Source organism: Taeniopygia guttata, chromosome Z (assembly GCF_048771995.1).
Source record: "Taeniopygia guttata chromosome Z, bTaeGut7.mat, whole genome shotgun sequence".
Taxonomy (NCBI): domain Eukaryota; kingdom Metazoa; phylum Chordata; class Aves; order Passeriformes; family Estrildidae; genus Taeniopygia; species Taeniopygia guttata.
Window position 1 is genome coordinate 27,046,423 of NC_133063.1, and position 22,992 is coordinate 27,069,414.

The following is a 22,992-nucleotide window of genomic DNA, read 5'->3' on the forward strand; positions in this document are numbered from 1 at the left end:
ATTTTTTAAAAAAATCATTATTTTGTGCTGGGCTTTTAATAACTAATACAAAAATATACAACATAATCCAGAATAGTTGTTTAACACCGGCATTACATATTTGTCCTGTCATTAAAGAATTAAAGTTAAACTCAGTCTCAGAAAAGAAATTCTGGTTTCAGTTCTGTTAATGAAAAATTACTGAAATCAGTTTTTTAATCAGAAGATAACATGAAACAATAAATAATCGTATGCGTATCAAACACCAGAATGTCTTTGAAAATTATAGTGGCTTCTTGATATAGACTTGGGGATACTTCATGATCATTATAATTGGAAAATTTCTCTTAGTATCCACTGAAGTAAACCTATATTTGTAGCAAAGACAAGCTAGAGAAACTTTCCAACTATAAGGGTAGTGATACACTAAAATATGCTTCCCATGGGAGTTGTTAAATTTCCATTATAGAAGTTCTAAGAAGAGGTTTATGAAACATCTCATAGGGATGGACTGTATATTTCATATTGCCTGTGTGCAGAGATGAGTGATCTTTTGAAATCTCTTCCAGATCTACATTTCTCTGATTCTTTATCTAAAATACTTAGTATCCACTAAGAGCCTTTCAGAATATTTAAAGACATCCATGATGTTTGATTTATGATGGGGATATAAAGTTATATTCTTTAAGCTTAACTAAAAAACAGATCCCAGAAATATAAAATCTAAGATACAAAAAATGGTTGCAATAAGTATATTTGGTCTTGGATTTTTTTAATGGTGACAGAGTCACAATAGTCAGATTTGATTTATGCTGCTAAAGATAACCTCTCGTTCCTTGGTTTTATTTGTATGAAGTTGCCACAGCAGGTAAGAGGACATTATTTATGTCAAGGCAAAACAAAGAATAGCAAGGAGCTAAGGAAACCAAGACTCAATTTACTGTTCTTCTGGGATGCACTGCCTTTCTTTCTACCAATTTTGGTAGAATTTTTTGTGACTTATGCTTAGACCTTTATTTGTCCTTGAATTAGCTTATCATATCTTGTGCATACCAAACTTATACTTAAAAATCAGTTTATACTGAAAAATAACTCATAAAGCTTATTTCAGACTATTTTCTAGCTTTGTCCTCTTGATGTGAAAAGCAGAGATCTGACCTCCCCACAATTTGTAATTAGTTCACTTTTTAAATTGTGCTTCCATTTTAGTTTCTTGCAGTGTGCCACAGTTAAGGTTACTGCTCAATTTCTGTGTAAGCTCTTCTGACTAAATATTGCAGTCTTTAAAAGGGGAATTAATCTATTTCTATTTTTCATGTGCAGTTCTCTATCGAGAGTATTTTCTCCTGAAAGATTGAAGATAATACAGCTCTGTCAGATATGACAACTTAAAAATTTAAAGACTTGCCATAGTTTCCTGATGAGACTGGAATATTGTTTCAAGCAGGATTTGGCTGCAGAATACAAGTATAGTTTATGCTATAAGTGTCAGTAAGCTGCAGTATTCTTCAACAAAGAAATACCTTTGATGGCTTTAAGGAAGTTGGTTGCACTGTCTTTGGTAAAGGAGGAGGGAGATAAAAGGGACAGTTTCAGAGTGAGTCATGTTGTCCTAGGGATGTACTTTCCTTTCTTCCTCAGTAAATTACATAAGCCGTACTAGAGAGAGAACAGCTTATGCACAAATTCATGAGGCATTATTTTGAAGTATACCAGTAGACCACAAAATTGCATAATCTTTGCCTGATAATCTAGAAACTGAATTATTTGATGTCTACTTTGGAGTACTTCATAGCTGTCCATTCCCTTGATCCCCTTAACAGAAGTTGATGTTACCAAGAAAGATAACTGTGTTAGCTTCCTTTAAGGATAACGATCCATTATATTTCTAGAACTGAAAAAATGGCATGTGCTGTTCAAAGATGTTTTCTTCTCCATTCCATGCTTCTCTATGAATCCTGGCTCTTACATGACCTTTCAGTGGACTTGCTCACCTCTGACCTGCTCCCCTGATGGGGTTAGTAGGATTAGTGTTGCTTGGATATGCTGAATTTGGTCAGTGCATAATTGGACAAGTGCCACCTGAGCAAGCAAAAGAGTAAATAAAACAGCTAGGGCTGGTTGAAAGAGGTTGGGATAGTTTACTTTGTAGGAGGTCATTGGATTGAGCCATTACAGGCAATTTTAAGCCTATGTGCCAAGTTTCAGACCTTCACCCATTTTGACACAGCAAAAGCAAATTGATGTTTGGATGGGGTTTTTTTGTTGTTGTTTTTTTGGTTGGTTGGGGTTTTTTTTTGTTGGGGGGGGTTTTTTGGTTTTGGGGTTTTTTTATTTTAACTGAATTTTTGTCCAATGGATTCTAGTGCTTTGCATTTAAATACCTTATATTTGGGTACATCCTTAATCCTGGAAATCTGACAACTAACTTCAGAAGTATTACATCAGTATATGGATGTGGAAAAGATACATTTCTTCAAAAATACCCCCCCCAAAAAGTCTACCACATGTAAACTTCTGGGAGACAGTTTTTAGATTTACAATATTAAATTCAATGCAGTAAATCCTTCCAGTGAAGAGATTTATTGCAACTATTGCTTTCCTAGAAGAGGCTTGAAGAGGGAGAGGTAATATCTCGCTTTTTTAATGAGGTCAGTATTGTAGGGATGATCTGGAAAATGTTTAGGTGGACTCTGTACAAAGTGCAAGTGTACAAAGTAACTACAGTTACTGCAGTTACTAGATGCCTCCCAAATGTCTTTCCCATCTAGCTTTCGTGAAATAGTACGAACAGCCATAAGAGCATCACTAAAAATCGTGTAGACTTCCACCTAAATAGAACTTCTGACATCTACTGTAATGCCTTGCAAAGTTGGATCCATCTGTGCAACAGCTTTGTTCTTGATGAGATGTGTGATTTGGATGAAGCTGTGAATCAAAAGTGAAGTGTCAGTTAATGTAAAGCATGACTTTCTCCACATGTTTAAAACTCCGAGGACCTTTTGATACCAAATTACCCAAGTGTATTCACTCTCTGGTTCCACAGCCATCTCCTTTGCACTTTGACATTTAACCAGAAGAGATGCCCACTTTTAATTTCATTTCAGATCACATGTAGAAATAAGATTCCTGCATCATAGTTTCCTATATGCAGAATAACAGTTTGTATCTGTAAATGTGTTTATAGAGAATGTTACGTAGCTAAGGTTGAGTTTTTAGTCAGAATGGTAAGTTAACTGCTTACGTGTTGTGTTTGGTTACATATTGGAAGTGCAAGGGAATTTGGTGTGGTGCTTTAAGAGTTCACAACATAATTAATGCAGGTGTCAATTAACTTGTGATGCCAAGATGAATTTTCTGCTGTGAAGTTTCAGTTTACCAGATGTGCTGTTTACTTACTCCAAGATTGGGGAATGCCTCCCTAGTAGTTTTACAAATTACCTTTCTTAAGAAATTTCCACACAGTTACAGGCTTATGTATTAGTGAATTTCTGCCACTTCAAGATTTAAAGAAATTATTCGAATTTTGCTGTTTGTGAAAACATCCTTTGCTTGAGTGGCTGTAGAATTGCAATTAGAGTATCAGGAAGATGTAGAGGGAGCTAGTTCACTCAGTAAAATGCACTTCTGTCTAGAGCTCAAGCCATACATAGAAACAGTATATCTAATGCCATCCTTTCTGGAGGGATCTAATATGTAAAAGCTTGTGCTGGTTCTCTGCCAAGTAAACTGTCATCCTGTGAGATCAGATGAATTTGCCCACCTGTAAGTGTTGTTTCTCTTGAACAAACCTGGCCCACAATTTTGTTGTTCGCTTCTGCCTGAGATGCATTACTGTTTATATCCTAACTCTGTAATTAATTCTTTCTTCAATTATTCTAATGTATTTTGTTTCACAGTATACTTATTCTGAATTTAGTCTTGCTATGCATAATTTATTTATTACTTGCAGTGTTACATAAAATTTCCTCCTGATTGCACCCTGTCAGACTGGAATTGTTTTCTTGGCTATTACTGAAAGTTAGGTGTCTGTGCACTGTATTAGAAATATTATTTCATTTAAAAAGGAATTTGTTGTTAAGACACTTCAATAATTCAGTATATCAGAACAAATGCTCAAAAAAAGCCCCATGCATTTTCATTTTAGTGATACTCGCATTTCAGATAAGTGGAAAAAAGAAGCTTGAAAACCTGGTTTACCTCTGTTCTCTTCCATGTTTCACCTTAGAAGGAGCTGCACAAAACAAAATCTAGTTCTGACACTATAAAATTTCATAATGCCTCTATTACTTAAAAAAGTTTCACAAGGCTTATTTCATTATTACTTATAAGCATAGCAGAGACTGTTCATTACTAAAGTCTTTCTTTCCTGTAATGAATGAATTCTCTAGTCCCTTATTAAACTATTAAGGGACCCAAGTTGATTAATTCCCAACACACATACACATATATGTTTATATTTACATATGTATTTTACAATCCCTTATTCACTTTAGACTTTGACAAAAGTATTTAAACTAAAAAAGGGCATTGTTGCTGATTACTAAGATTCCTTGTTTTCTAATAGTTGTACCACTTTTTCATATTGAGTTCTAATTTTCAAGTTGTTCTAGAAAAGCTTGCACTTAAGTCTTGGTTTATATGCAGAAAAGAAAATTGTCTTGCTAAAAATTTAAATGTTTTATTAAAAATAATAATTTTTAAGAGCATTATAATTATAACCTGCCATTTAAAATCAGTAGTGATCATGAAAACAAGGAGACAGTGATTATTATAGTAAATACAAATGAAGTTAGGCTAAGCCTAATTCTGCCCTTTTTTCTCTAACAGTCCTCTGTACAAAAAGCACACTGGTAGCAAGGAAGGGCTTGTGCACCTTACCTGACTATTGCTAAGGTCTGAGATGGCATACATTCACACTGAAAGTGTACTGTGGAAGAACACACAAATAGATGTAAAAGTTAAGCCATTACATGAGTTATAAGAAAACTCCCAATTTTTATTATTTTTGTAGTAGTATTTTGTTATTCCATTGGGTGATGAAAAGGAGTTGGCATCCTTTTTTTCCTGCTACACTGAGCAGCTGCACACCTATGATGGATTATTTGACACTTTTAAGTGTTTTAAGTATCATTGTTTAACCACAGTTGCCAATCAAGCACTACCCAGCCACTCACTCTCATCCTGTGGGATGGGAGAGACAATCAGAAGAAAAAAATGAGAAAACTGTAGATTTAGATAAAGACAGTTGAATAAACAGAAAAGGGAGAAAATAATAATAAATCATAGAGAATACACAAAACAATTGAGTCACAATACAGTTTCTTACCACTTGCTAACTGATTCCTAGGCAATCTCTGAGCATGAGCCTGCAGCTCACTTTCTCCACAGGTATCCTCAGCATGATGCCATAAGGTCTGGAAATATCCCTTTGGTTGTTTTACATGTCCCCCCTCAACTTGTGCCTCTCAGTTGTCTTCGTCTTCCTGGCAGGGCATGAGAAACTTACTTTAGCAACAAAAACATCAGTGCATTTTCAACATTCTCACACTAAATTCAAAACACAGTACTATACTACTTACTAGAAATAAAATTAACTATCCCAGCCAAAACCAGAACATAAATAATTTGGACTTGTTAGAAGTCAAAATTTAGCTGAAGTGAAAGCTGTGAATTCAGAACAAATACTGTATTACTGCATCACACAGATGACTGATGGTTTATTTTAATCTTGGAAACTGACTACACAGCTGTGAATTTACACAGCTGTCAGCTGCTTTACAAAACTAAAACAGAAGGACAAAGAATGGGTGTAAAACTGAGCTCTGTACTTAAGAGATACAGTCTTTGCAATCAGAAGGAATGAGAGATGTGTAGAAATCTATGGTTTTCCATTTTGCCAGTTTCATTGTGGCCAGCTAATAGGGATTTGGATAGCATCTTCACAATGTGGTGCCCAGCATTCTCCTCAGGATCTCTGAAACACTGTATATATTGTTTGCTGTACTTCCTACATTAATTTTTACAAGTCAAGGCTTCAGTCTAGGTGACATAATCCAAAAGACTTTTAGCTCCAAACACTGTACAAGTCAGGCTGGTTGTTTTAAGGCCACTTGTCAGCTACTCTTGGTGGTGCAGCTCTTACACAGATTGAAACATGGTTTTAGAACATCCCACACTCCTTAAATAAGCTATTGACATTTATAGTCCCCTGCCGTTGAGATGAACAGAAGTGGTGCTTCTGCTGATTCATAAAGAATGTTTTGTTGGTGTTCCCTGTATGGACACGACATAGTGCCTCTTCTGATAACACTTCTGTAGCAGACAGGATTCTGAATCAGTACAACTGAAAGGTACTCTGTGGATTTAATATCACAGAATCACAGAGTGGGATCTTAGAAATCATCCAGTTCTGGGTTGAAACTCTGCCATGGGTAGGGACACCCCTTGCTTTGGGAAAATGGAGCATACAGTCTTGTAAAAGTGGCAATTAATGGTTAATTCTGCATATTGACATCTCATGGTAAGTAAATACCAGCAAAATGAAACTAAATGAAAGCATCATTTTCTCTCTGTGCTGTTGAAAATTCAGTGTTGGACAGACCAGCCTGTTACTTCCAACTTGAGTCATAATTCATGAAGCATTTTTCACAATGAAAGCTTTGTAGTTTTTTTTCCCCAGCCCTTATTACTTAAAAATATCCTTCTGGAATTCTCATTTCCAAAACTGTGAAGTAAATCCTTTCCATGTTGCCCCCTTCCCTTCAGTGACCATTGAACAAATCAAAATTTTCCTCTACATCCCTGTTCTGTGTTTTACTGCAGTCCACTACAGAGCTGTTCCACCAATCCAGGTGAAAATGTGTCCTCTCCTGAATAACTTCCCTAGCCCCATTATTACATAGGTATTTTTAGCATGTTTAGACTATGGAGTGTAGCCTCAAGTAAGAAGAAACTGAACATGGATACAAGGTCTGAATAAGGTGTATGTGACACTTCAGTAAAACACTGTGTCACAAACTGTCACCTCAAATCATCTCCATTTTCTTGGGCTCCCACTTCCAGTTACGGCATTTGTATTTACCCCAGGTGAATTGCAGCAATCTATCACAACCACTTTGAATTGCTATTTCATATTTGTAAAGGGCTTTTGTTGCTGGGTTGTTTTGTTTGGGAAGGGTTTTCTTTGAGGACTGAGGGAGTTTTTTAGTTTTTGTTGGGGATCTTTTTTTTGTTATTTTTTCCCCCCCAACACCATTAATAGTAAAAATAGAGTCTCAGTCAGGAACCTGACTTGCTGGTGACAGTGTATACAGAGACATAATTCTCAGCTTTAGGGTTTTATAGTGTAATTTTCATTCCCTGCCTCTTCCCTAGCACTGCAGTGGCCGCAGACACAGGAATAACCTCAGCAAGTTCTACAAAGCTTTCCAAGACCAGTATCCCTGCTACTACTCTCCATCAAGACCAATCTGTGGTCTTGATGTTTTGCTGCAGTTGTGTACAAGTCCTGTCCTCACCAGCAATTGTACCTTCTCTTCCTACTGCTTTAAATTGTTTAAAACCTGTCAGGTGTTGAGTGCTCTGTTCCATATCTGAGTCCAGGAACAGCAGATACTTTGGAAACACAGCTACAGCGTGCCTGAGCTGGAATGCTTTGTGACCTGCTTCTGTCTCTGAATTCCTTGGGCTGGAAATAGGCAGAATTCAACTTTGAAATGTATTTCTTATCCCACTAGAACAAATGCAGTGATTGGATGCCATATACTCAGTAAAGTCATTCTACAGTGATGATGGGGATTAAACTGACGTGTCTCTACTCACTGCTTCATTTTAGGCATCCTGGTTCCAAGATATCGTGAATTCTAGCACCTATAAAGGAGATTGGTAAGTAATAACAAGATCTGCAGAAAAAACCCCCCATGCTTCCCCTGTGTGGTCAGTTATGTTTGCCATGTTGATCCAGTCTGTAATTCCACAAACTCCATTTCTGACAATTTTTAAATTTTGCCATCTGAAAAAGATGTGGAAAATAAATTTTTTGTCTTCCTACCCTTTCTATTTCACAAATGCTGTCACATGCTATGTATCTTTTGCAACACTAAATTTAAATATTGTTTTCCAAGATAAGCCATTAATATGTTGGTATTTAAAAGCTACATGAATTTGAAGAAAGAAAATGACATGCAACTGCCAAATAAAACAACATTAAAATACACAAAACCTTTCCCAATGCCCTGTATTAACTGGACTGATTGAGGGCAATCTTAATATGCAATGATAGTACTCAAAAACTGCAGCTGTGTTCCCTGCCTTTAACATAGTATCAGAGCACATCTTCTCAAGGAGATGCAACAGAAATTGCTTTACAATCTAACTGAGGGGCTAAAACCACTACAGAAATCTAAGGGAATAGTATGGAGTAAATTTTAGTATTTTTTCATTAAGTTTTAGCCTATATTTCAGTTTTTAAAATATGAAGCTGTGGCAATGCCAAATAAATATTTCTTAACAGTACTTCCTAAAAGATTATATTTGATCTTCAGTTCAAACCTTGCTAGAGCACTCTCCTGCAGAGAGAGATTTATGTTTATATCCGTTTGGTTCAGACCTCTGTGTCCCAGAAGAAAAGGGCAATGCATATAGTTCAAACCAAATGGCAGTAAAAAGGTGTAGGATGACCACGTTTCATGCTATGGTCAGATCATGAACGTGCCCTGCACACTTCATGCCTGCACAGAGACAATGACTATATTGTACATGGTTTGTCCACATTCACCCTGTGCACACACTATGCATTTAACACCCCGCTCCTTCCTGACAGCCCACATCTGTCTTGCTAAAAGCAGATGACAGCAGTTGATAGAAGAAACTTCTGCCTATGTTGGCTGAGGCATAGATTTAAGCAGTGACAGCCTCGACAACAGGACAATTCCCAGGGTAATGGTAGTTCTTGACCACTATTTAGGTGGTAGGGATCTCAATAAAAAGTCTTTCAACAGAAAGACAAGTGTGTGCAAGTAATGGAGATTTAAAATAAAATCACTGTGCAAAGAAAGAAAAACAGGAAATCAAGCTACTGCTAACAAGATGAGAACCTTTTGTTGCTAAGCAACAAAATATCTAAGTAATTATTGTGGATGGATTGCCTCTAAGAAAGCTACACTTGCCTCTGTATCGGTCAGTTTGACGATAAGCTGGAGATAACCCTCAAAAAACCTGTCTTTAGCACTGGACAAGTATTGCATCAAACACTTCCTTCATAACTGGCACACCTCATTTACATAACCTTGTTTTTCAGCTGAGGACCATGTTGAGTCATGTTTGTGAGGAGCTGCCAAGTCGCTGAGCTGGTCCCAGAGAGCTGCAGTCACATTTCCAAAAGCCGCTTGCTCCTGCTGATGCCACACAGTTGTGCTGTTTGTGTTTTCTGCACTACTCTGTACAGTGCATTCATTCTGACAGAATGAGAGCAAAGACAGAAGACAACAAAACTCATCTTTCAAAAGCCTGAAGAGACAATAAGTTTTTAATCTGTGCCGCCCTGATCCTTTCTGAAGCTTCTCCATAACTCTTAACTCTTCCATGTTTTCATGAATGGTACTTGCAGTTCTCCCCTGGGACAACCACTGTGGTAAACTGGGTCTTAGCATTCCCTCTTCCATATTTTGCTGCCAGCTGGATATGTTGGTGGAGCAGAAAAATTTAAAAAGACACCGGCACAGATAAATAAGGAATAGATACCATCAATTTCTTGTCCTGGGACGTTGCTGCTGTATGAAGAGTAAGAGTACACAAAATATGATGTGTGAAATTCACAGGGTGACCGAATAGCTGAGGCTGGCAGGACCTCTGGGTGTCTTCTGGTCCAGGCACTGCTCCAGCAGGGCTGGCAAGAGCTGGGAGTGCAGGATCGCTCCCAGGCAGCTTTTCAGGATCTCAGGGACACAGGACAGGACCCAGTGCTGACCCCGTAGTTCTTCCCTTAACCTTTAGGCTGTTTTTTTCATGCAATTGTGTGTGTGTCACACCGCCTCTGTGTGTGTGTGTGTGTGTGTGTGTGTGTGTGTGTGTGTGTGTGTGTGTGTGTGTGTGTGTGAGACACCACCTCTGTGTGTGTGTGACACCGCCTGTGTGTGTGTGTCTCTGTGTGTGTGTGACACCGCCTGTGTGTGTGTGTGTGACACCGCCTGTGTGTGTGTGTGACACCGCCTGTGTGTGTGTGTGACACCGCCTGTGTGTGTGTGTGTGTGTGTGTGTGTGACACCGCCTGTGTGTGTGTGTGTGTGTGTGTGTGTGACACCGCCTGTGTGTGTGTGTCACACCGCCTGTGTGTGTGTGTCTCTGTGTGTGTGTGACACCGCCTGTGTGTGTGTGTGTGTGTGTGTGTGTGACACCGCCTGTGTGTGTGTGTGTGTGTGTGTGTGTGACACCGCCTGTGTGTGTGTGTCACACCGCCTGTGTGTGTGTGTGTGTGTGTGTGTGACACCGCCTGTGTGTGTGTGTGTGTGTGTGACACCGCCTGTGTGTGTGTGTGTGTGTGTGTGTCACACCGCCTGTGTGTGTGTGTGTGTGTGTGTGTGACACCGCCTGTGTGTGTGTGTCACACCGCCTGTGTGTGTGTGTGTGTGTGTGTGTGACACCGCCTGTGTGTGTGTGTGTGTGTGTGTGTGTGTGTGTGTGTGTGTGACACCGCCTGTGTGTGTGTGTGTGTGTGTGTGTCACACCGCCTGTGTGTGTGTGTGTGTGTGTGTGTGACACCGCCTGTGTGTGTGTGTGTGTGTGTGTGTGTGTGTGTGTGTGTGTGTGTGTCACACCGCCTGTGTGTGTGTGTCACACCGCCTGTGTGTGTGTGTGTGTGTGTGTGTGACACCGCCTGTGTGTGTGTGTGTGTGTGTGTGTGTGTGTGTGTGTGTGTGTGTGACACCGCCTGTGTGTGTGTGTGTGTGTGTGTCACACCGCCTGTGTGTGTGTGTGTGTGTGTGTGTGTGACACCGCCTGTGTGTGTGTGTGTGTGTGTGTGTGTGTGTGTGTGTGTGTGTCACACCGCCTGTGTGTGTGTGTCACACCGCCTGTGTGTGTGTGTCACACCGCCTGTGTGTGTGTGTCTGTGTGTGTGTGTGACACCGCCTGTGTGTGTGTGTGTGTCTGTGTGTCTGTGTGTGCGCGCCACAGCGCCTCCGCGCACCCCCAGCCCCGCCGCTCCCGCCCTTCCCGCCGCCATCCCGTCCCACTCCCTCAGCCTGGCGGAAGTCGCGCTGCGCGACCGCGGCGCCGACGTTGCGCCTCCTGACAGGCTGCGGCTTTTGACAGATAGCGCCGCTGACCAATAGAATCTCGCGGAGCCCGCTGGGGGCGGGCCCTCTCGGCCGCCGTGGCGCGGGGCGGGGCCGGTGCCGCTGTCATGGCCGCCGCCGCCGCTGGCGCCGCGTCCCCGGCGGACAAGGAGAGGTGCGGTGAGAACGGCTTGTTTGGGGTCGGGGCTTGTTTGTGTTGTGTCACTCAGGGCTCACGAAACAGAAAGCGCGAGCGGAGCAAGGGGTGGTGTTGTAAATCCCTGTGGAGCGAGGGATGATGGTGGTTGGAATCCCTGTGGGACGAGGAGTGGCGTTGACACTGGCGTGGTTGGGAAGGCAGTGAGGAGAATAGAGTTCCCAGGCAGAACACAGAGCTAGTCGGCTCATAAAGATAGCAGTAGCAAAGCGTGCAGCACACTGCTAGACAAGAGAAGGAGAAAACAGCAGTAGTTGAGGTGATTTGGGATGTTTTTTAAAGCCAGAAACGTGGACTTTGTCACTCTCTTGTTATTCAGCTAATTGGAATCTGCACCATATGTTTTACTCATTTTATCTGTTTTCCTATGCTCTCATAGATCCTTATTAAAATCAATGCAGGCCTTCTTCCACATGCCCTTGGTCTCAGCTAGTTGGTTTTTTAATTGTCTAATTAGTATAATTGAGATTTTGTCACGCTAATCCTGTGTATGTGCTTGACAGGTGTAAATCTGTTGAAAAATCTTAAGCCATTTTCTAAGAGCCCAGTGTTTCAGTAGCTTTTATAAATGTACCCAAATCCGGGGTGATCTGTACTGTAGTAGAACCTTCTTTAATGTTAATTCTTTTCAGGGAAATGTTATATCATTTCAGGGAAAGACGTGTGTTCCATGTTTCAAGATTGTAAGAAATAGGTCAAAAGGTTTTATTTCAGCCTCGTGGTTTTGATTTGTTTTGTTTTTGTCTCAGGAATGGTAACTCCATCCCTTGTACACGTAGTGCCCCAAAAAATGATGTCATGCCGTGTCCATGGTAACTCAAAGTGGGATTTTGCAGCATCCTACTGAGCAGTCTAGGGAAAATAAATGGTTGTTCTAAGCTGCTGTGGGAACTCCTGTGTGATAGCCATGACATTTATTTTCTGTTTTACTAGGAAAATACTGCATAAGCATTAAGGAGTTGATATAGCTTGCTTAAACTCACTGTTTTCTCTTTTTAGATTCATCTGCATTTATCCAGCTTATTTGAATAACAAGAAGACAATAGCAGAAGGAAGAAGGATACCCATAGACAAAGTAATTTCATGGGTGGCAGGGAAACAGGACATTTTGTTTTGCAGTTCAGCAGTGTGTAGAGTGCTGGAAAATACATCTCTCTGATCTTTCCATTCCCCCATGGTGTGGAAATAACAGTGTATTTGAAGGTGACCTAGTGCCAGCATGTGAATTTAGTAGGAGGGCCCTGAGCTGAAGTGTTTGCTTTCAAGGGAGCAGCACCATGAGCAAGCAGGCGAAGTAATGAGGAGCTGAATACCCTCATGCATAGGTAGCTTGCAGTATTTGACAGCAATGCATAAAAGAGTAGCCAGGTAATGATTGGGTTCTAGTGACTGTATGAGCCTGTATGCTGTGTCCTGTCCATGTGATACACAGGCATGGAAGGTATTGCTGCTTTGGACATGTCCAGAAATAGCTTTTTGTCATCTCACTCATTTGTAATAATTTTAGCAAGTAGTTCTGGGAATATAAAGGGCTTTCCTTACTGCTTAGGGTTTGGGGTTTTTTTTTAAAATAAAATCTTTCTTGAGTATACAAGTCACCTACGGTCTACCTATGGGAGGAATCCGCTCCCTTAGGGATAGAAGTGTTGTGCTTTTTGCCTCCCTCAGTCCTTGCTATAAGGTCCTTGTGTTGCTGATTTACACCTTTTGGCATCTCTGTACACATAATAGCTGTTAATTTAAATTACTTTTTCTAAGCAATTCTTTAACTTGCTCCCCTGTCCTAGTGAATTCTATCTCATCTGTTTCCTGATGTCTTAGCTCTTTTTTAATGTTTTCTAAAGCACAGCATCACTGACAAATGACTTCTACACTAGATTTGTACCTTCTCTTTCCCCATCAGCTTTTGCTAATTACTGAGTATAGGGTGGGATACTGGTCTGGTTTCTTTATTGGCAGGTCATAGTTGAAAATTAATTAATTTTAACACTGTTTCAACAGGCTGTAGAAAACCCCACATCTACAGAAATCCAAGATGTATGTGCAGCAGTAGGATTCAATGTGTTACTAGAGGTAATAAAAAAAAAAAAGTCCCCACGTACAAAAACCACACAAATTTGTTATGCATCTCTATTCTCTCATCATATCATTTTTTATAACTTGTGGTTCAGAAGTTTTGGTACTAGCTTTCCTTGCTTTATATGATAACTGACCATAATCATTGTGTAAATGTTGGAAATCTGATGCAAGTCAGGAATATCTCAGATCTCTCAGACAATGTTACTTTTAAAGCTTATAAAAAATCACTTCTGTTTTACCAGCCTTCTTAGAGGACTTTCCTGGATGCTTAAAAGTGTATCTGAATAAGAGCTAGTTTTACAAGCTGCAACTCTGCAAATTAAGCTTTTAAAAATGAAAGTTTTTAATGGAATGTAATGACCTTTGCAATGAGTCTTGTATAGAAATAGGATTCTGATAATTGGAATCTTCATAGTCCTTTGGAATTATGTTTCAGGCAGACAATGTTAGCTTTTTACTGCAGTACATACTTGCTCTTTAAATAGTTTATTGGTTACTTTTTTCTAAGGGAATGAGTCTGGATTTCTAGAGAGGTAACTTCACACTGTCATTTCCTGAAGTAATGATTAATTTAGAACAGTGTTATTTTTTCTGAGAAGAATATAGGCCCTCATACACAAGTACCCAAAAGCTTGGTACAAAATCAGTTTGTTTTTCAGAAGTGTCTGGACACTGCGTACCATCTGTACTGAGAAATCTGTGATGTTTCATGAAGAATGAAGGCTATAATTAGCCAAAAAGCAGTGATTGTGACCTATCACTTGCTATCCCTAGGTGTCCAGAAGGGTTTGCAGCGATGGAGAAAAACAAAAACCTGTGACCCTGTGGTCTAGACCACTGGGGGCATAAAATTGTCCCTGTAACAGTTTACTCACAGAATTGCTCAGTGCCAGGAGCTGTTTTCAGCAGTGCCTCTGAAACAGTTTTGTCTTCCAATGCAGGTTGTAATACGTTTCTCCTTTTGTATGACAGAAAAACAAGATGTATCCCAGAGAGTGGAACAGAGATGTGCAGTACAGAGGTAGAGTACGAATCCAGCTCAAACAAGATGATGGCAACCCATGTTTACCTCAGTTTCCAACACGTGAGTAGAGTGCCTGGGTTTAGCTACGTCACCTGTTAATAAACCAGAAAGACTTGGTTTATTTTATGTTAGCAGCCTGCTTTATTAGTTTTATAAACCCTACAGTTTACTATTAAATCTCATTGCTTGTGTAAGTCAATAAAATTAAGTTGTGAGCCTTGAGTAAAGTTTGTAAAATGCTGTTGCCTTTGATTCTGCTGCTTCTGCAGCAGTGTCATTGGAGGGATTTATGGGGAACATTGTGTGATTGCTGCATTGAGCAAAGCATGTATTCAGTTTTGGCTTACTGCTTTGTTGACATTTAAAACAGTTTAGTTCTTAAATGGCTAAATTCCACTGTTTTCTTAGGATACATATATCATCTGCGCATCAGTGTGGATGCTAAATTGATAAAACACAATACTGAGTTAAACTGAATTTTCACTGGCCATTTTCATAAATAAACAATGGGGCAACTGCCCTTAACTAACTAATACAAATTACTCATCTTAAATGTCTATTTCATATTTTGCATTTTTTTCTGAAGATTAATCCCTATGTCAAAGAGAAGCAGTATATATCTTAATGAAAGAGCAAGAAGAGTGCTGGGTGTACAGTAGCATAAGAGTACTGACAGAGGGAGATGATTTAAAATCAGAGTTCTGCTGGAGGGCAGTAATGCTTTTCTAAAAATGCATGTACCTTTTGCCTGATTATTCTGTCCCCAGTGTTCTGGACTAGTAGGAGATGGAGGGAAAGAGTAGCAGGAAGCATGCAGACACTTGGGAGATTGTCAGGTTATGTGGCTTTTTCAGACTACTGTGACATGTATCAGTCCTGCAATTTTTTTCTTTCCCCCAAGAATTTTTCAGAAGCTGCTTGCTGTACCAGGGGACAGAAACAGATCTCCCAGGTTTTACATCCATTCTTAACAAACCAGTCATGCATTGATCTCTCTGTGTATTTTAGGTAAATCAGTCATGCTGTATGCTGCAGAAACCATTCCCAAACTGAAAACAAGAACTCAGAAGATGGGAGGTAGTGATCAAAGCCTTCAGCAAGGAGAGGGAGGCAAGAAAGGTAAAGGGAAGAAAAAGAAATAAATTGATGTCTGGAGTCGGTGTTGCATCACATAGTTGTACTTACAGCAAGTACAGGTGGACACCATGCAGCGACTTTGAAGTGAAGATACAAGCAAGAAATGAAGAGGTGAAGCTGAGTAGAACTGCCTGCTTTTCTTGGAACTGGAATGCATGTAACTGCCTTGCATCTGTGTAACAATAAATCTCTTTTCACACATAACCTGGCTGTCTGACATTAGCACCCACATTAGAAATGGAAGAACATAAGCAAATAGGGTGGGTGGGACAATTATTTTTTTCCAAAAGAAATATGCACCTTTTGAAATCTGGTTGCCTTAGTAAACCATTTATTTATGATAGAGAAGCAATTGTCTTAATTCTATGCTATTCTGTATAAGGAAGAAATTATTCTTCCTTATACAGAAGAGGGTAGTGGAGGTACAGGTTGTACAGACAAGTTGTGGATGCCCCATTGCTGGAAGTGTTCAAGCCCAGGCTGGAGGGGACTTTGAGCCCTAATTGTTATGGTTTCACTCCAGGTGGCAACTAAGCACCATCCAGCCGCTCCCTGAGTCCCCACCCTCAATGGGATGCAGGGAAGGATAATCAGGAAAGAAAAAGATTGTGGGTGTAGGTAAGAACAGTGTAATAATTTAAACTAAATAAAATTCAGTAATGCAAGTGACAGTGATGATAATAAAATAAAATTATCATTAGAATTTTTTAATTAGAGGAAAAAAATTAAATGATGCACAATGCAATTATTCACCACCTGCTGATACCCAGCCCACCCCCAGCAGTGATCAGCCCCTCCTGGCCAATCTCCCCCTGTACATATACTGGACATGTTAATCTGTGATATGGAATATCCCTTTGGCCAGCTTGGGTCACCTGTCCTGGCTTCTTGCCATAGCTCCTCACTGGTAGAGCGTGAGGCGCCAAAAAGTCCTGGGTTTAAGATAAGACTGCTCAGGAACAAGCAGAACACCAGTGTATTAGCAGCATTATTCTCACACTGAATCTAAAATACAGCACTAACAGCGGCTGGGAGGAAAATTCACTGGATTGCAACTGAAGTCAGCACAACAGGCTTCCCTCATTCCATGTAATTTCTGTAATGCCAGGTCCCACTTCCCAAAACTCCATTATCTTCCTGGTTTTTGGTACATATACACACACAGATAACATTCCGTTAAATTACAGACCATCCCAGTAAAAGCCCATTGAGTGCATGACCCTGGGCCCCATCTGTCAGACCCAGTTTTCAGGCAGGAGAGAAGGTTTGTGGTGTTGGATTGTTGCCTGTGGAAAGCAGTTCTGAATCCATCACTGCTGTGCTCATGGTTCCATCAAAGTTCATTCTTCATTGATGTGCGATCAAAAGGGAGTCGGGGTCAGAGCCACAAATCCAGTATCGCACAGACAGTCATCATGGGGTGGCCAGTGGTGATGGGCACGGGGCCATCATGGAAGTGATAATTCGTGGTGTTACACAGTAATTTATTTAATTCATTGGCTTTTCTTTCCCAAAATCAAGTCCCTTTAAGACATACCAGACTTTTCTATCCTTTCACAGGACCCACCATGTGCATCTAGGTCCCTAAGCAAAAACAATCCCAGGGATGGGTTTACCTTTGCCTGACATAGGGAAAACTCAGTCTCTTTTCCCCAGCTTGTCTTTAATGTTCACTGCAGGAACTTAGACCGGATCACATCAGCTGGTGGGCAGTTCCTGGGCGTTGACTGACCAGGTTACCTTTGCTGCATGTGCACCCAAGGGTGTGAAGGTCCCACCACCCACTGCTCTCAGTGTGGTCTTTTACCATCCATTGCATCCTTTGATCTTTCCAGAGACTGGTGCATGACAGGAAATGTGATATTCCCACTCAGTACCCTGCTCTTTGGCCCAAGTGAGGTTGCTTTGGAAACTAATCCCACTGTCTGACTCAATTGTTTCTGGTGTACTCTCCCCCGTAAGACTTGCTTTTCAAGACCCAGGACAAAGGGTGTTTCCAGCCATCCAATGGTTGGTCCCTACACTGTGAGTACATGGCTCTTGCCTTGGTAGATCTGGGGGACTGACACACTCGAGCTGCCTGGCCCTACCATATTGACACTTCAGCCATCATCCTCCATACCAGAGAGGCTTTAATCACACTGCTTGTGTCACATCCATAACCTCTGTGATAGTGTCCATGCTCAAGTCCACCCCTCAAACACAGCATCAGTTTAGCCGGGACAGGACCTCCCCATGTCATCCCATAATTCATTCCAGAGTAATGTTGGATTCTGCAGGAAAGGACTGTCTTTGAGCACACACATCCCTCCTGCTCTCTTCTTACTATTAGGGAGAATTCTTGCCTTTCAATGTGAGCAGCTACACAGATTCTCTAAAACAGAGATGTTTAGGAGAGGAAGTCCTGTGCTCTAAGGCTGTAATTGTCTGTGGTCATATACAAACATCTTCAGGGGGTATTTTTCTGCTGATGTAAGAGTTTACATGAGCTATCTTTACAGTGTCTGGCCTAAATTTTGGGAAGTTAGTTAAATGGTATGCCTGTGAGCTTACAAAATAACATGGGGTATGAGACATGGAAAACAAATGCTATATGAAAGGGTTTTTTTGTAGCAGGAAACAACTGGACATGGTTAGAGGTTATTAAGGCACATCCACTATATTATAGTTAGCTAAGTGCTACAATTAGTTGCAACATGGTGAAAAATACCAGAATGGAAGATAGACTTGTAATATAAAAGACTAAAATTGCCCACAGATTGTTAGACTCAAATTATTCCTGGATTCTTCTGAGTGATAAGAAACTTTATTTAAAGTGAGAGCTCTGAAAAGTTACAATCACATTATGCTTAACTTTTGTAAATCAGAGCTTCAGACTACAGACAGCTGAAAAATGTGGACGTCGAGTCTTGTGGGATAAAATTTACTGTGATCTAAAATTAAATACCTTCAGAAGTGGTCTGAACCTATCTGTGTGTGTGTGTGTGAGACCTATCTTAGTGGCATTGCTTTTCAAACTTTCCGGATCTAAGAACCTAAAATACTAAAGCAATTTTAAAGTCTAGCGATCTTGCAAGGAAAGACAAGAAAGACTTCTGAAAAGGGTAATATTGAGCTCAAATACATAAAATGTGAATTAATCAAACTAACAAAGAAAGCTCTGTGGGCATTTTGAGTAAAGCTGACTTTATGTTTTTTAAAGCCCTGCTAGGAAATCAGATTACTACTACCATTAGGAAGTTGAAGACTGAGTTCCCTAACTCCTATCTGCTTATCCTCCTATCTTTAAATGGGGCTGCTTTGCTTTTTATGATTTCCGGCTTTATACTAAGTACATTATATGAGCAATATTTGTTCCTAAACAAGGCAGCACAAAGTTAAACACGCCTTCTCTTTTCCTGACAGAGTTAGTTTATAAACTAAATTTTCATTTCTGTATTTTAATAAACTGGGTTCCTTGGAGGATTGAAAATAAGCAGGTTAAGATCACCTCAGTTCTTCCTCAGTTAACAGATTACACCTCATTTCTGGGAACAGGCAAAATTTTATTGACTATTATGGGATTGGGAGTGGAAACAAGTCGACGGTAAAAATACAGAAATATTGCAATGTTTAGTCTGAATGCTGTGAATAAAATTTTTTATTTTATTTTCAAGAGGAAACTGGGTGATAATGAATGGCCTTTTATTCCACCTGCCTTTTAGAGTTGTCTGTGAGGTTTTACTTACACAGTACCATTGCTAAAAAGACACTCTGCCCGAGATTTCCTGTAGATGGCAACAGTAACAAAGGAAGGCATGCATCCCTGAGTGGGAATTTAGTCAGCATCCAGGACAGGAGGAATATGGATAATGAACTAGTGTCCCAGTCCAGCTCTCTAAAAGTACATGTCTGTTATTGCCCTATACAATTTTCTAGGTACCCGAGCAAAAATTTGAAAAAAATTTTAAATACGAGATCAAAATCCTTATAAGAATCTTTACAACAATTTCTGTGTCAGGAATGGATGGTAATGTTGGCATTGAGCATTGGGGAGGGGTAATGGTACAGGCAATCAATAACAGAATAAATAAAAATGAGAATTCTGCACTCTTGTGAGATAGGTGGTTTATTCTTTCAGATGTATATAGCATTGTGGCCATTATAGCAGAAGCACAACCATAATTACTCAATTCTTAATTAAGTAATTAAAGAGAGGGAGCTTAAAAAGGTTATTTTGAAATGTGTTTTAACTTGGGAAGCGACAATAATGTGTAACCATATGTAGTTGTCGGCCTTCAGCCATGAAGCAAGTCAACAGCACTGTGAAAAACAGCTGGTCTTAAAAAAACTTGCCTGTGTGTACATCCTGTTCCTTGTGTGTGTTTCAGAAACTTGTCACCAGAACTCCCTTTTGGGGCACATATTATGGGATATTTATATGTGCTCTACTTTGGAGCATGAGAGATGGTGGCTCTCTTGATTCCTTCTCCGGAGCTACACATGCAGTGAAACGGAATGGGATGGAATGGAACGGGAATATAGTATTTCAGGAAGGGAAGTGATGTAAAATAATCATCCAAACCAACTAGCCTGACCACTTCATGGCTGACCAATAGTTAAAGCGCACTATTAAGGGTATTGTCCCAATGCCTCAACACTGCCAGGCTTGTGGCATTGACCACTTTCTCCAGGAAGCCTGTTCCAAGGTCTGAGCACCCTCCTGATAAGGAAATGCTTCCCAGTGTCATCTCTGAACTTCCCCTGGCACAGCTTAGAATGATTCCCACATGTTGTGTCACTGGACATCAGTAATTTAGCTTCTTCCTGTTACAAACTGGCCCTTGTGGGGTTATTTACTCTCTTAGGATAAGGGATAACCCTTTTCAAAGATGTTTTTTCCCCCTAAATAAAAAGATGACAATAATTATTATTATATAATTTTTTTTTTTTAAAAGTACTCCTTGCCATAGTGGCTGTGTAAGGGAGATGGAAAGGAACAGGTAAGTCTTTGGTAGTTTGGGATTTGGGAAGAGCAGAGGACACTCCAGGTAGGAACTGAGCAGCCTGAACTGCAGTGCTATTTCCTATGAAACAGCATGTGTGCCTCTTTTTATCTGCCAAGGTTTGAGCGTTCTTTGGCATGTAGTTTTTTGTGTTTTGTCTATTTGCTTCTCAAGTAGCAGAACTTAGCCATGTTTAAGAAGTCTTCAAGTATTCTTCTCCTGCAAAGATCCAGTAATAGAAAATATAAACTTTTTTGAAATTTCGTAGCCTCAGCAAAGGTGTAAATTGCATTGCATTGCAAAGTATGCTAAATTCAAAGTTCATTTTCAATTATTTTTACTTGACTAGTTCATTAGTTCATGTGGTCATCTGAAGATTTTTTGCTACAGAATCTCTTAATTCTTTACCAGTAGGAAACACAATTTTCATAAAGCTGTAACAATGTGGTTGCACAACCGAGGACTTCCTTAGTAGCCATAGGTTGTCATTCCTCAAGAACAGTTTCCCCATCACACAGCATGTAGAAGTTCTCTAGAAGACAAGATGTTCATCATATTTGTCAGGTGCTCTTTACAGAAAATGAGAATCTCTCATGACCTACAAGGAATTCTGGTTTTTTTTTTTTTACAAAACGCCGTTTTTCCTCCTTTGCATAAGGAAGCTATTGTTTGTGGAATATGAAATGGGGGTGAAAGATGACTAAAGAATTAGTAATAAAAATTCTAATTGATTCTCAGATTATTTAGAAAGAGTTGGCAAGACTGGAATGCAAACTCAAGAAACTTCATTTTATTTGTCAAATTAAATGCAGTGAGGGCTTGACCTGACAAAATACTAGTCACACCTTCCACTACTTACAAGATAGTCCTCTGTTAATTGGCTTGCTCTGGTTTGGAGAGTTTTCATTATTTTATCACTAGAGGCGATGTTATCATTGGTGGGGGAGGTTATGTTTCCTGAGCTTATTTTCCTTTTTCACTGAGTTTGGAAAGGAGTCAGATAAAGCAGACAAAATGTCCTATAAAGAGTGGCAACGTAAGTTTTAGGTACGTGTAACGCCACTGCCAAAAAGTATTCAGCATTGTTTGCTGAGGCAATTTATGGAACACCAGGAAACCCAAGGGAGAGGAAAAACTTCAAAATCCCTGTAGTTTACAGTCTTTCCTTGCTATGTTTCTAGAGAATCCTACACCTTAATGACTCCCAGGTAAGCCAGGCTATGAAGCCCAGAAAGATGCTTGTGGTGCTCACAGTTGGGAAGAGTTCTGCATTCCAAACTCTTCTGTAAGGGCCTGATGCTCTAAACCTGCTTGGCTGCACCCTCAGATTGGCATGGGGCAGAGACACTTCTTTTGGAGTTTAAGAGGTTTCTAGTGGTTCCACAGTAATGAACTTCAGGGAAGGGGAATAAAAAGTGAATACTGTGTAAAGACCTTCTGCCTTCCTAAAGTAGCCAGGTTTTCACTGTAAAGGTATAAGGTTCTTAAGAAATACTGAGACATCATACCAGTCCCACAGGAATCTCTTTATTTGTGTCCATTTTTATTCAGCACATTACAGCTTCAGCAAAGACATGGAGCAGATGTGTTACCAACATTTGTACATAAATGTTGTGAAGACACAAAGAAAAGCACTGATCTGCGGGGCCAGCCCAGTGGAGCTACTTCCAGGAAAGGATAACTTGCTGCAGAAATTCAGACATTTCTACTTGCATCAAGGCAAAAAACCAAGGACAATTTTTGTTAACAACAGACTGTAGTTCTAATTCGAGTAGAAATCTGACAGAAGAGCACTGATTCTATGTGCTGATAATATCAAATTGGTAAAGACAAGAAATTGATTTAAAGCCTTTCAGGTTCTGAGAGAGATGCAAAGGACTGTTTCAACATTTACCTAACATTTATCTAGAATGTTTTATCCCCATTAATAACAGTGGAAGAACTGTTTAGTAGTATAAAAAAGTAAAAGTAAATCCTGTCTCTACTACAGACATCATTATGCTTGAAAAATCTAAAATTTACTGTAAGCTTTTAGATAAGTAAATTATGTAGTGCTTTGCACTGAAATCAAATAATCTATTAAGAATCTTCATTTATTTTCATCTAGTTACTTCTAATCTCAAGAAGTGAAACTAAATTACAGTGGCCACATGAGTGCTTTACGTAGAGCTGACAGAGTTTAAAAGGCTTACCAGAAAGTCCAGTGGGCTCACGACAGAAGTCAAGACAAGAAATCAAACCAGTTAAATGGTGATACACTTCAAACTTCTCACATGCTTAAAACCTAGAACTTTG

At 39.9% G+C, this 22,992-nt stretch overlaps 1 protein-coding gene across 1 annotated transcript; it reads left to right on the forward strand.

Annotated features, from left to right (window-relative positions):
• Nucleotides 1-11,380: 11,380 nt before the first annotated feature.
• Nucleotides 11,381-15,916, forward strand: SRP19 (signal recognition particle 19; the record flags this gene model as incomplete). Its single annotated transcript, NM_001245384.1, is given in 5 exon segments — nucleotides 11,381-11,430; nucleotides 12,472-12,547; nucleotides 13,474-13,545; nucleotides 14,524-14,635; nucleotides 15,584-15,916. Coding segments are annotated over 5 exon segments (441 nt in total). The 3' UTR covers nucleotides 15,718-15,916.
• Between the last annotated feature and the right edge of the window lie 7,076 nt (nucleotides 15,917-22,992).